The sequence below is a fragment of the Epinephelus moara genome, chromosome 11 (assembly GCF_006386435.1).
Source record: "Epinephelus moara isolate mb chromosome 11, YSFRI_EMoa_1.0, whole genome shotgun sequence".
NCBI classification, from domain to species: domain Eukaryota; kingdom Metazoa; phylum Chordata; class Actinopteri; order Perciformes; family Serranidae; genus Epinephelus; species Epinephelus moara.
In genome coordinates, this window is record NC_065516.1 from 2,294,523 (window position 1) to 2,307,853 (window position 13,331).

At 40.5% G+C, this 13,331-nt stretch overlaps 1 protein-coding gene across 1 annotated transcript in view; it reads left to right on the forward strand.

The window, feature by feature from the left end:
• Window positions 1–13,331, forward strand: part of LOC126397572 (nebulin-like) — a 114,449-nt gene that overhangs the window by 53,459 nt on the left and 47,659 nt on the right. Inside the window, exons 32-41 of the mRNA XM_050056453.1 lie at window positions 4,823–4,933; window positions 5,155–5,265; window positions 5,356–5,463; window positions 8,499–8,609; window positions 9,127–9,237; window positions 10,442–10,552; window positions 10,840–10,950; window positions 11,793–11,903; window positions 11,988–12,098; window positions 12,518–12,625. Of these exons, the coding sequence (XP_049912410.1) occupies window positions 4,823–4,933; window positions 5,155–5,265; window positions 5,356–5,463; window positions 8,499–8,609; window positions 9,127–9,237; window positions 10,442–10,552; window positions 10,840–10,950; window positions 11,793–11,903; window positions 11,988–12,098; window positions 12,518–12,625 (1,104 nt within the window). The remainder of the gene's footprint in view (window positions 1–4,822; window positions 4,934–5,154; window positions 5,266–5,355; window positions 5,464–8,498; window positions 8,610–9,126; window positions 9,238–10,441; window positions 10,553–10,839; window positions 10,951–11,792; window positions 11,904–11,987; window positions 12,099–12,517; window positions 12,626–13,331) is intronic.

Sequence of the window (13,331 nt, forward strand, 5' to 3'; positions counted from 1 at the left end):
AAAATGGGGGCGCTAGAGAGCTCATTTCTTATCTAGGCCTAACCGCCATATCGATTGTTACTAAACTTGGTAGATATGTAGAACAGGACGCCTCAAGGTGACTGGAGAAATTGAACTCTAATTGGCAACTGGGTGGCGCTATAACAACAGAAAAATGCTTCAAAATGGCTAAAATGCGACCGATCGCTGTGGCTCCCCCTGTGGACCAATGTTTTTTAAAACACAGCCTTTCAACGTGCTACCTCAACTACTAATGTACAGTTTTAGCCCACTAACTATCCCACTATTGGCAATGGTACTATTGTAATTTCAATAAAGCAATCGTACTATCAAATTCACAAAAACTCTGTCTGAATACATTGCTCTTCTTAATGGGTTCAGTTGACTATTTAGAGGCTGTACATACCAACGCGGGTATTTATAAAACCGTGACTCTTTGCTCACGGTTTGGCCTTTCATCCACACGTAACCACAGTTTTGGGCCCCTGTAACCGGAGTTATTTGTAACCGGAGTCCAGGGTGAACTTTTTGGAAAAGTCCGGTGTCAGCAGTCATGTGTGGACAGGATAACCGCAGTTATTTTGTCTCGTCTCCATTGTATGACGTCACAGTGTGCGACGTAAACAGAAAACAGCTGTGTTATTACCCAATCCAGTGTGTGCAAGAGACGATTTGAGGATGGACCTAAACAAAATACTGCTGCTATTTAGCAGCATATCAGCACTTTGTGGCTGTATCATACAACTAACGTTGTTCTTTTTCCGTTAATGACGTTTTACTGCCTTCTGAATGGCTACAATGGCCTTACAGTTAGGACTTATATCGTCACCTACTGCTTTATTTTATTACATTGCTTGATAGTGGAATTGGCAGTGTCATGTGGACGGAGGTATTTTTATTGTTTATTGTTTTAAAAATACCCGTGCTCGTGTGGACTAGGCCTTAATCTGCAATTTCCTATGACCTGTATCCCAAACACACACCATGTGAAACTGTTCGTGGGCAACTGTGCACTCAATGGGTATGCACTAGTAATACTTGATATTACAAATGTACATTTAACTTTGTTACACATATTACCGCTGTATAATTGACCCTGTTACATGGTGTCCATGCCCTGCATGTAATAAAACCCTCTCCATACATGGATTGATCATGTGACAGTAGAATCATAGGCACAGACATTTAAAAGGCCCCCCAACTCCCCATACATACATACATACATACATACAAGAGAAATCCTCAAAGAATCAAGCATCGTTTGCAAACATTTTGCGTCTCTTTGTGGTCCTTTTGTGACTCTTTGGGGTCGTTTTATGTCTCTTGGCTTCTATTTGTGGTTTTTCTTCATTTTGCTTCTTTTTGTGGTTCTTTTTTCATCTTTGTTTTCATTTTGCACCTCTTTCTACTTGTTTTGCACCTCTTTTTAGAAATTTTGTATCTCTGAGGTGGCTTTGTCCTTTTTGCATACTTTCTTCCTTTTGTGGGCATTTTGTGCCTCTCTTAAGTTGATTTGCGCCACTACTGTTTAATACCAACTGGTCAAAAAAAACCCCGAATTAAATCCACCCAGTCCTTTTTTCTTTTTTAAGACAGACAGTCCCCATCTTAATTGGCCATCTTTAGCCCTGACAGGCTGTTGCCATTTAAAGTGAGTTTACTCAACAATAAAGTCTTTCAGTCTCTGTGGCAGTTTGACCTTCCTGCGGGGTCTCTCGTACTTTGGTGGGAGGGGCTCGGGTGTGATCCCCTTAGTGTGAGTCTCTGTGCTGGATGTTCAGTTTGGTGTACCTCCTTTTCGTTTACATTCTCATACCAATTCTGCATCTGTATATGACAACTAAACTAAGTACAAAAAGTAAGGAAATTTGGAAAGCCTGTTTATTTCCCTTTAAAATGGTGCCACATTTGTAAGGAACATGCATTTGTGGGATGAGCAGCAGAACTAAGTATGTGGGTTGCGCCCATGAAAAATTTGCTAAATCTTCTCTGCCAATGCCAAACAGCTTTTTTTTTTGCTGTTGACTCTTGTTCCGTGTTGTTTGGTGGATTGGATGATTGAAGTCTGAAGAAACGACATATTGGCAATTTAACAATTTATTCATTTAACAAACAGGAGCCTGAGTAGCGTGTGGAAGAACCATACACAGCCACAACAACCTGGCACCTCCTCCTCATGCTGGTCACCAGCCTGGTCACACACTGCTGTGAGATGACATCCCATTCTTCAACCAGTATTTGTCACAAGTCAGCCACTCTGTCAAGTCACTCTGGCACAAACAGCACGCCCAAGCTGATCCCACAAGTGTTCATTGGGGTTAAGGTCAGGACTGCTGGCAGGCCATTCCATCCTCTCCCCGCTCTGTGGGGGTGCGCGTTGTCATCTTGGAGGATAGAGTTTGGTCCCAGACTGTGGAGATATGGGATTGCCACTGGTTGCAGATTTTCATCTCGATATCCGTCTGCATTGAGATTGCCTTCACTGATAACAAGCCTCTTTTTCCCAGTGAGGGAGATGCCACCCCACACCATCACACTGCCTCCACCAAAAGATGTTACTCTATCAGTGCAGCAATCAGCAAAGCATTCTCTGCGTCTTCTCCACACTTTGACCCTACGATCCAACTGCCATAGGCAGAATCTGGACTCATTGCTGAACATAACGTTCCTCCACATGTTGAGGTTCCAGTGCAGGTGTTGCTGACACCAGTGCAAACGGGCCTGACAGTGAAGGGCAGTCATGGCAGGCCTCCTGGCAGCCCTAAGAGACCGGAGATTGGCTGCATGCAGTCTGTTCTGGATTGTCTGGGCAGAGAGCTGGCGGCCATATTGTCCTGCAAACCTTGACTGCAAATCTGTAGAAGACTGCCTACGGTTCCTAAGTGCTGACAGGATGAGGACACGGTCTTCTTGGGGTGCCGTCTTCTTGGGACACCCACTTTGCGGCCTGTCTCTGACATCCCCTGTTATATGGAGCTTGGCCCTCAATTTGCAGATGGTACTAGGGCTCACTCTAAATAATGGTTGGTTTTGCGGAACACCAGCTTGAAGTTGCCCTATGCACAGGCCCTATCCAGATCAGTCAAATGTGGCATGCCGATTCTTGGAGCAGACACCAACTGACCGCTGTAGCAGAGCCCATGCTCACAGGTGCTGACAATCAGGTGCCTGATTGGCACCTGATTGTCAGCACCTGGGGGTACCAGAAGCTCAAAACAAGAGTCAATAGCAACAGCAACAAAAGGCTGTTTGGCAATGGCAGAGAAGATTTGACAAATTTTTCATGGGTGCAACCAACATACTCAGCTCTGCTGCTCATCCCACAAATGCATGTTCCTTACAAATATGGTGCCATTAAAAAGGGAAATAATCAGGCTTTCCAACGGTATGAGATTTATTGCCAAGAAGCATCAACACAAAGATCAACAAAGAAATAATCTACCAAACACAAATTTCCTTACTTTTTGTGCATAGTTTACATTTTGCACCTCCTTTTTTGTGGCCATTTTATGCCTCTTTTCAGTCATTTTAGGCCTCATTTTAATCACTTGCATTTGTGGTTGTTTTTCTTCTTTTTGTGGTTATTTTGAGTCTCTTTGTAGTAATTTTGCATCACTCTTTGGTGGTTTTGCTTTGTGATGAATTTGCACCTCTTCAGTTTAGGCCTTTTTCTGGTCATTTTGCACCTCTTTTTAGTCATTTTGTGCCACATCATTTGGGCTTTTTTTAGTCATTTTGCATCTCCTTGGGGTCTTTTTTTCTCTCTCTCTATGTGATGGTTTTCCATCTCTTTGTGGTCATGTTGCATGGTTTTTTAATTTTATATGTCTTTTTTAGTCATTTTGGATCTCCTTATTGTCAGTTTGCAGCCGTCTATGTGGTGGTTTTGCATCTCGTGGTTATGTTGCCTCTTTTTGTGGTTGGTGTTCTTCTCTTCACTTACTTATTACCTCTTTTTAGTAATTTTGCATCTTCTTTTGGTGCAATTCCTTGTGGTTGTTTTGGGCTTCTTTTTTAGTTGCTTTGCATTTCTATGTGGGCTAGGAGCCCCTTGAATTATTCAGCCCCCTATGAACCATTTAATAATAAACCAATCTCTCCACTACATGCCTGAACTCCACTCTTTCTGAATCTAAACCTGATTTCCAACTGATCATTAAACATAAACGCAATACCTGACCCCAGCCAGCCAAGCATTATTGGTGAAGACCAATAATGTCCTCACTATACACAAATTTATATCTTAATATACCTTTCAGGGCGGCACGGTGGTGTAGTGGTTAGCACTGTCGCATCACAGCAAAGGGGGTTCCTAGTTCGAACCCCGAAGGGAGTTTGCATGTTTTCCCCGTGTCTGCGTGGGTTTTCCCCAGGTACTCCGGCTTCCTCCCACAGTCCAAAGACATGCAAGTTAATTGATAACTCTAAATTGTCCGTAGGTGTGAATGTGAGTGTGAATGGTTGTTTGTCTCTATGTGTCAGTCCTGTGATAGTCTGGTGACCTGTCCAGGATGAACCCTGCCTCTCACCCAATGTCAGCTGGGATAGGCTCCAGCCCCCCCGCGACCCTCAAGAGTATAAGCGGTACAGAAATGAATGAATATACATTTTAGGACCTTACAAACGTAATATTGTCAGAAAAATGAGGGAGTACATACTGAGGAGTTATGGGTTAAAAGACTAAAGTAGATTTCTTTGCATCTCTGTATTTTTTTGCAGATTTTGAGTTAAGTAGATCCCAATTATTTTACACCTCAGACTTTTCCTACCATCATTCAGTTCTAAATATTTGACCTTCAAAAAGCCACTGTCATCCCTGCAGGTGAAGTACAAAGAGGACGGGCAGAAGGAGCAGTCATCCACTCTGTACTCCAGCCTTCCTCAAACTCTCCAAACTGAGCTGGCCAAGGAGGTGACGGAGCTCCAGAGCCAGGTGACAAACACCTGACTTTAGCAGCTGTGTGTTCGTTAAGACTCTGGTCTGAATCAGCACATGTGACCTTAAATTTATATTTTAGCCATAAAAATAAGAAAAAGCAGCGTCATTGAGTGAAGTCACAACTTCAGAATAACTTCCAAAGTTGCAGCCTAGAGCAGAACCTATTTACATGCATTGTTTGCAGTCACTCAAAATATGTTTGTTCTGTGATTCAGGTGAAATACAAGGAGGGACATAAGAAGGAAGCATCCTCTTCACTCTACCACCTCCTTCCAGAGACAGCAGAGATGTATTTTGCCAAACAGATGTCAGAGATCCAGAGCGAGGTGCAATGATGTGATCACATACGCAAATCTTTGTCTTTAAGTGCACTTTTCTCTCTGTTTACATTGTTTGGTTATTTTTCTCTTCTTTAGACAAAATACAAGAAGGACAAAGAGGATCTGCCCAACACTTTGTTCTCTCTGCTGCCTGAGACTCTGGAGACTCAGTTTGTCAAAGAGATGGCTGAAACACACAGCGAGGTAACAACTCTTAAATGACCACTTTAAAGCTTTGATATGGCAGGTTATAATGTTTCCTCTCCTTTAGGCCACATTTCTTTGTTTTAAGTAAAGATATATGATGACAACCCAGTCACCATACAAAATGTTACTTGTACGTCATCATCTGGCAGATATGTTGAAACTTTACATTACAGCACTGCTTTGATTAATGTGTAGTTAGATTTAGGTATATAAACCACTTGGTTATGGTTTGGAAAAAAATGGTTGGTATGGTTTTGTCCCCTCTGGAAATGCAGAGATGACTCGCTGAAAACCAACAGCTCATGCCACTATGCGCAGCTAAAACACAGCGATGGGCTGCTACAAACCCCGATGTTTGGGGACTAAAAACCTGCTGGAGCTAAACCACAGCCCCATTTGCTGTTGGTCTCAAACAGTGGTCTGCAGCTCGGCAGGCATCATTTACAATCCCCTCCACTTCCAGATGTCAATGTCAGCTCACACACTATGTCACTTTAGAAATGTTGATATGATACATATGAAACCTGCAAATGTAACATTGGTAGTTTGCAGAAACCTGCAACAACAGCATTTTCTCCTGGCGCCTTGGCTGACGACGATGGCAGAAGCAAGTGATTGGATGATGAACAGGTGTTGATTTATTGGACTGCTCTGCAGAGCTTTTATTGAACACAAGAAAACTTTTGTCAGACCTCTCTGTCGTCTTTAATTCCCAAGGACAGAGTTTACTGTCTGACAGAAGTGCATTTTAATAATTTCTCTTTTTTGTCGTTGCAACAATTTAAACATATTCTATGAAAAAAAGGAGCAGACAAGAACCAAGTAGGGGGATATATTTCATACTCTTCCTCTGTCTCATCTGTCTTACCCTCTGTGTTGATGTCCATATTGTCCAGACATTATTTCAGTTTGTTGTTTTTTTTCAAAGAGACACAGCATTGTTAAGATCAAATTCAGGCTTTAGTTGGTAAATGTATTAAACCATGTGAGGGTTCAATGTTAATATTTCTTTTCACTTTGCCAGGTTGGGCAAGTGGGTCAGAAACCTACATGCCTGAAGTCAATACTACTTGCCCCTATACAGATTTTATTTATTAGTGGTTATCAAATAACAAAGAATTAAGTTAATTGTCATGAAACTGACCCCATTGTATTTGTTGTGCTCTCAAACCTCTGGCAAACTGTATAATACATAGTTGGAGTTTCATCCACATGCTCTAACACCACCCAGCTAAACTCCCGTTTCCAGGATAATTAAAATGTTCGCTTGTGCCTCAATTCATAAAATTTGCCATCATTTTCTTGCGGGTGCCTGATTGGTACTGCGCATGTGCACCTCTCATCGGAGATGACAAGGAAGCAAGATTGCTCACTCCTTTCTCCTACTCCTACTTTCATCATCAGCTCCAGACTATTGTTTCTTTTTAAACACTTGCCTGATCGGGCAAGTAAGTTCCTAGATATACCAGCCCTACGTCGCATTTTACTTGCCCCTGGGCAATCAAGTAATCCTCATTGTTAAGCTCTGCAGTTGAGGGGGCTGCTGCGTTATAATCCTCATCCAACTGCAGCTGTAGTTTCTTTTGCCATAAAAACAAGTTATAGCTCTGTTATTATAGTTCTAGTGAGTCACATCAAAAGGTGAAACAGCAAACCACATGTTAACAACATGTTCTCATCCCAAATCGTCACATATCGCTGCTTTGTCTGTGGACTTTCACGTCTACATATTATGTGCTAGGTATCTTGCGTCTGTTGTTGACCTTCCGGTACACTGCAACCAACGGTGGGACATCAATAAAAGCACATGGTTAGGTTTTAAAAAAAAAACCCTCTACATTCATATGGGAGGTAAATACCTGCCTCTTGGGTGAAAGTGCAGGGTTTGTGGGACCCATCCACCGCCCCTCCCGCCCGCTGTATAGGACTCTCCAGCTCATTATATCACGTCCTTACCAGCAGGGTTTCAAACTGATGCCACCCAGCTATGTATCATACCGCCATGCTGTCTGGCCAACTGGCAGCTTATAATAACACCATGAAAAGTTCAGTGAAACTGACGCTGCATTGGTGTCTGACGCCAAAATCACTGACAAAGTGGCAGATGACTTCAGAATGAGAACATTCTGCTATTAAAACCAAAAGACTATTGGAAGACATTTGGGACATTATCAGTGGTAAAAACATACAAAAATATTGTTACTGTCCTTTAATAGTAGCTGTCACAGTATATCTCTGCAGTCTCCATGTGTGACTGTGTGTTAAATGTGTTGCTGTTGAAATAATCCTGCAGTGTGTCAGATGTTTAAAGTGCAGAGACGGACAGCTTGGAGATAAGGAGGTCTGGATTTAACTCTGCTGCAGCCTCTCAAACTGTTTTTCTTAGATTTTGTTTTGAACATGTTAAAAGAAATAAAAAAAATATGAGTAAGCAAACAAAACAAGAATACCCAGCAAATATATAACGTCTCAATGGCCACAATAATTGAGTATGTCATATCCTAAAAGGAAAAGGTGGGAGTGAATACTAATCAAGTCCTACCCCCTTTTTCTATTTTATCAATAAACTTGATGTTACACAGGAATATTCCAACTTTCTATCCCAGAGTTCACCACACACACTTCAATCAAATCAGTCAAATGAAAAGGAAACATTCAAAGCAAACCAAGAACAAATACATCAGATTAAATCAAACAACACAATTAAAATTAAGAAACATATAACTCACCTAATGAACACACAATTATAACATTTGAATAGAGTTGTAACAGCTCACTAACAGTCACCTCTCAGCAATAAGAACGTCTTCCATTTGCCCTATATTTAAACAGGTCCACTGTTTTAGATCAAACAGGGCTTAAAGCTAAAATCTTCAACTGGTTGACAGTTGATAATCCAGCCGATGATGTCACAGAATGGTTGCTGTATCAACCACCAATAGGATGCATGTCTGATAACGGTGGTCAAAAGAAGATAGTTGTGCACTTTTAGCTGTGGTAAAGAATTTTGTGTGTGTGTGTGTGTTTGTCAGGTGAAGTACAAGCAGGCTGGGAAGGAGCAGGCGCAGTCGTCTCTGTACTCCAAACTGCCCGAAACTCTGGAGACTAAACACGCCAAAGAAGTGACTGAACTACAGAGTGAAGTGAGTGTCTCTCTTCCTTCAGCTTTCTTGTCTCTTTCAGTTCAAATATGCTTTATTGACATTAACAAAGCATTTTAACAAAACTTGTTCTCACTTTTTGGTTGCTTTAAGGGTCATGTCACCCAAATTTCCCATTTTTTCTCATACCTCCAGCTTTAACATGACATGCAGATAGTTTTTGTCAGCAGTGTGTAGAGTACTGAAAATCTGCACTCAAGCAATACATGCATCTCTGCATCTGCAGTATAGGTGCTCCTCATGTGTCTGTTTTATAGGGAGTACATGTACATGTGTGATTTTTCACAAATTAAATCATCACAGATCACAAAGCTGAACAAATAAAACCAAAACTATCTGCATGGCATGGCACTAATAGAGGGACATATGCATACACATTTGTGAAGACCCGCTCCTTTAATCCTGAACTGGTTGAGTACAACTAATACTGGTTTTACTTGAGATGAATTTCCTTCAGTGGTTTGTCTACATTAACTTTGAGTCTCTGTTTTTCCAACAGAAAAAGTACAAAGATGAGGGGAGGAAGGAGATGACGTCGTCTCTGTACTCTCAGCTCCCTGAAACCTCAGAGACTCAGTTCGCCCGAGAGATGACTGAGATACAGAGTGAGGTACAGCACACATGCAATAGTCATGGGTGAAAATCAATTAAATTCTTTATGATCAATTCGTTTAAGTGTATGCACTGGGTCAACCTGTCCAACATCCGAGTGGTCATGAATCCCCAACCTTCTCCAGTCGCTGATATTGTAGGGTACTGCTCACACTGCCGATGGTGCATTCATGTGCTCCTCTGTTTGTCGCTCTTCCAACTCTGGTGTGTTTGTGAGCTTTAAGTTGTGATGTGGAAACAAGACGTGTTGTACTTTATTGCTCAGATAGTTTAAACAACGCATTGATAACAAAGAGCTACGAAAAGATACATACAGTATGTATATATATATATATATATATATATATATATATAATATTACATCATATGTTGAATGCATACTCTTATCCTGATGGCCATTAGCAGATGGAAGCATGTACAGTAATAGAATGCTTTTCAAAGGATGTAATATTCATTCATTGTGCAAAATAAGAAAAAGCATGTTGGCTGATTCAGATGACGTCTGAATATTATCATGCATCCCTACTGCATGCCCTTGGGTCCCAGCAATACATCCGCCAAGTGTGAAGTAGATTGGATGAACAGTTCCTGAGGTATAGTGCACAGAAAGAGATTCTTTATAGTTAGATCTAACTAAATACATGATACCCGACTGTTTCTGAGAAATTACTCGTAGTTTGATTTGAGGATTTGATGGAAAGAACAGAAAAACCTTTCACAAATGCTGCATTTCATTTTAATTCAGTTTTCAGCCTGTAAAATACACAAACAGTGAGATGTGTGGATCAAATCAAAACATTTACAGGAACTGGATGGAAGTGTTTTTCTGGTACTTTAGCTTCTGTGTGCAGTTTGAGCTCTGAGATTGTTTCTGTTGTCAGAACAGTTTTTGAAGCACATGCATTACAAACTCTTGAAGAATAAAATAAAATCTCTTCACAGTCCCAAAGTCCAGCAGAGGAAAAAGAGCTCAGTGAGCTTTACATCATTTATACCTCTATAAAACTAAAACCTTCCTCCAATTTGTAAGTTAAGCTCAAAGAAAAAAGAGAAAAACGTTGGAAATAAAACTAAAAGGGAAGTGTTTGTCGTGTTTGGAGAGATTCTGATTCTAGTCATCTTGACTTGTGCTATGCTTTTGTTGATACATTAGCTACAAAAACATTCCTTCTGAAGATGTCTTGTCGTGTTGCTGTGTCTAGAACAAGTATAAGGAGAGTGGGAAGAAGAGCCAGACTGTCAGTGTGTACTCCCAGCTGCCAGAGACCAACGAGATCCAGTTTGCCAAAGCTGTTTCTGAAATACAAAGTGAGGTACGGCCTGATAGTTCATTTAATAACCACAGTTTGTTGTTATGATCAAAGCTATTACCACATGTTGAATCTGAAGTACTTTTCAGTGGTTTCCTGTAAGCAGGAAAATCATGGATAAATATTCTGTCCTCATTTTATTTTGGACTAAAACAAACTGATGCAGTGAAAGTTTGAAAGAGACTGTAAAACACATGGAATGTGACTTTTCAGCTGCAGCCACAGTTTTTGCATTAGGTGAAAATGTTTCCTACTGTATGTATGAACTGTTGTTTTGTCTTATTTTCTAGACCAAATATAAAGAAGCTGGGAGGAAAGACGCGTCCAGCTCTCTGTACTCGAAGCTGCCTGAGACTCTGGACACTCTGCACGCTAAAGAGGTTTCACAGCTGCAGAGTCAGGTGTGTACGGTATCCAGGCCTGCAGTCATACCTCTGCTGGAGGTGACACAGGGAGCATTTGCTGTCACTATATTTTACTTTCTTTCCACTGAAAACTTCAACCAGGGTCCAATGGGAGTAGACCAATTGCTGTGTCCAGTGAGCTGCACAAACCACCTATTTTGTTTCTTTGCTGGGTGAAAAGGGATTGTTTATCTTCAGTCTTCTCTAGAAAGGCAGATAACAGCTGAGATTTGAGATTTTCTGTCCAGTTGCAATTTTTTATTTTTTTTCAGTATCGTAGATAAGCAAATGTACACGGTACGATAACTATCCATTTTAACATTACGGTATACCTTGAAACCAGTATAACGTTGAAACCCTACTTCACACCTTCAAACATGATTTGTTGTCTGACTCAACAAGAAATTACCAAAATACTTTGGATATTTCTTTTCTGTCTCTTTTCTCTCTCTGTCTTGTGTGTTCTTCAGTGGTATAGTGCTGTACAGTATGATATATTCGGTAACAAACACATAAAACAGACAGAACAGAACAGAACATGGTGATGATTAAAAAAATAGATAAAACAACAACATACAATTATAGAAAGAGGAAACCCCCAATATTCTAAAGTTGATAAATAAAAAGCCAAGATAAAAACATTTGTAAACAATTAAAAACGGGGAAAAAAATCCGGGCAGAAAGAACTGTATTAAGAGAGCAAGTGAGAGAGAGAAAGTTTTTAAGGTAATTGGACTTTCTCTTTAATATGATTACGTTTTACACAATGTCTCAACGTTTTTTTGGAATTGGAGTTGTTATTCTTTCTGTCTTGGCTGTGTTCTGCCATCTTTGTGCAGGTGAAATATAAACAGGACAGTAGAAAGGAGGTGAGTGGGTCTCTGTACCACCAGCTGCCTGAAACCACAGAGACACAACTGGCTAAAGAGCTGAGAGACATTTACAGCGAGGTGAGGAATACACTGACAGATAAGTGTGAACAGCATCTGTGTGATAAGTTTGGTGAAGTAAGCTCTGTGTGCTCTTTTTCTCAGGTGAAGTATAAAGAAGAGGGGAAGAAGGAGATCAGTAAAAACTTGTACTCTCTCCTCCCTGAGACAGCTGAGACCTTCTTCGCCAAGCAGATGTCAGAGATACAGAGTGAGGTGAGGACCCTGAACGCCTCATATAGTAGATGCTCTGCAGGTAGATCGCTGTAATTCCAGCAGCCAAAAATGAAATTTAAGAATACATTTTACTCAAACAAAACATGCAATTTGCAGGATTCATTTTGCACAATTAATCATGAAAACTGCAATTATAACTCAGTTATTCTTTTTCTGTTGTACTAACTGTACGCTGGTCTAATTTTTTATATAAATGAACAGATTCAGTTAGTTCCTTGTTAAATAATAAGATTTTTTTTATGGCGTTTTATGAAGCATCATCTAAATGCACCCACAGCTGAGTCGGTTTGTACTTATCCAGAGTGAATTTCACACCATAACTCAGCAGTTCAAAAAGGGAACAATGCATGCTGTAGTATGTGTTTTTATCAGCCTTTTTTTCTTTTGTTGTTTTCTAGACAAAATACAAGAAGGACAAAGAGGATCTGCCCAACACTTTGTTCTCTCTGCTGCCTGAAACGCTGGAGACTCAGTTTGTTAAAGAGATGGCTGAGACACACAGCGAGGTGAGACACTTTTATTGATCATGTTGTGAGGACATGAATCTGTTCGATGGGGACTCGCCTCTCACTATGGGACAAATAGCTGGTTCCTATAAATAATACCAATAAATTATGAGGCTGGCAATATTCTGTAGTTTTTCCCTTGTCAATTAATCTCATGTACAGACTCAAACCAGCAGTGAATGTATCTACTAACAGGTTTTTGTGTGTATCAGTAGTCTGATTTATCGTCTTCCTCCCTTGTTGTCCCATTGTGAATAATTTAAATTTCATTGTGAATTAGATTAGATTAGATTAGATTAGATTAGAAGTTGAGTATCACTGCCCTACACCCTCGCCCTCCCCAGTTTACTCCATTTCTGCTTTCACGTGGAGGGTCTGCCACATTGAGTGCTGTCCCAAACCAACTAGTGAGAAGTCTAAGTAGGTTAAAAAACCTACTTTAAGTTACAAACTTAAATTGCTTAACCTAAGACAGACATTAAATATTGTCGAACAGATGTTAACATTTTAAAAGTTATATTGTATTAAAGGGAAATTTCGGTTTATTTCAACCTGTCTCCTATCGTCCTAAATTTGTTTCAAGTGACTAGTGACATAAAAATAATAGTTAGCATGTTAGCCGTTAGCCTAGATACAGCCGGGGCGCATAGTAGCGTCAGACCTGTTAAAACGTAAGTGAACGGGCAACCTTCAAGTGCAAAGTTAG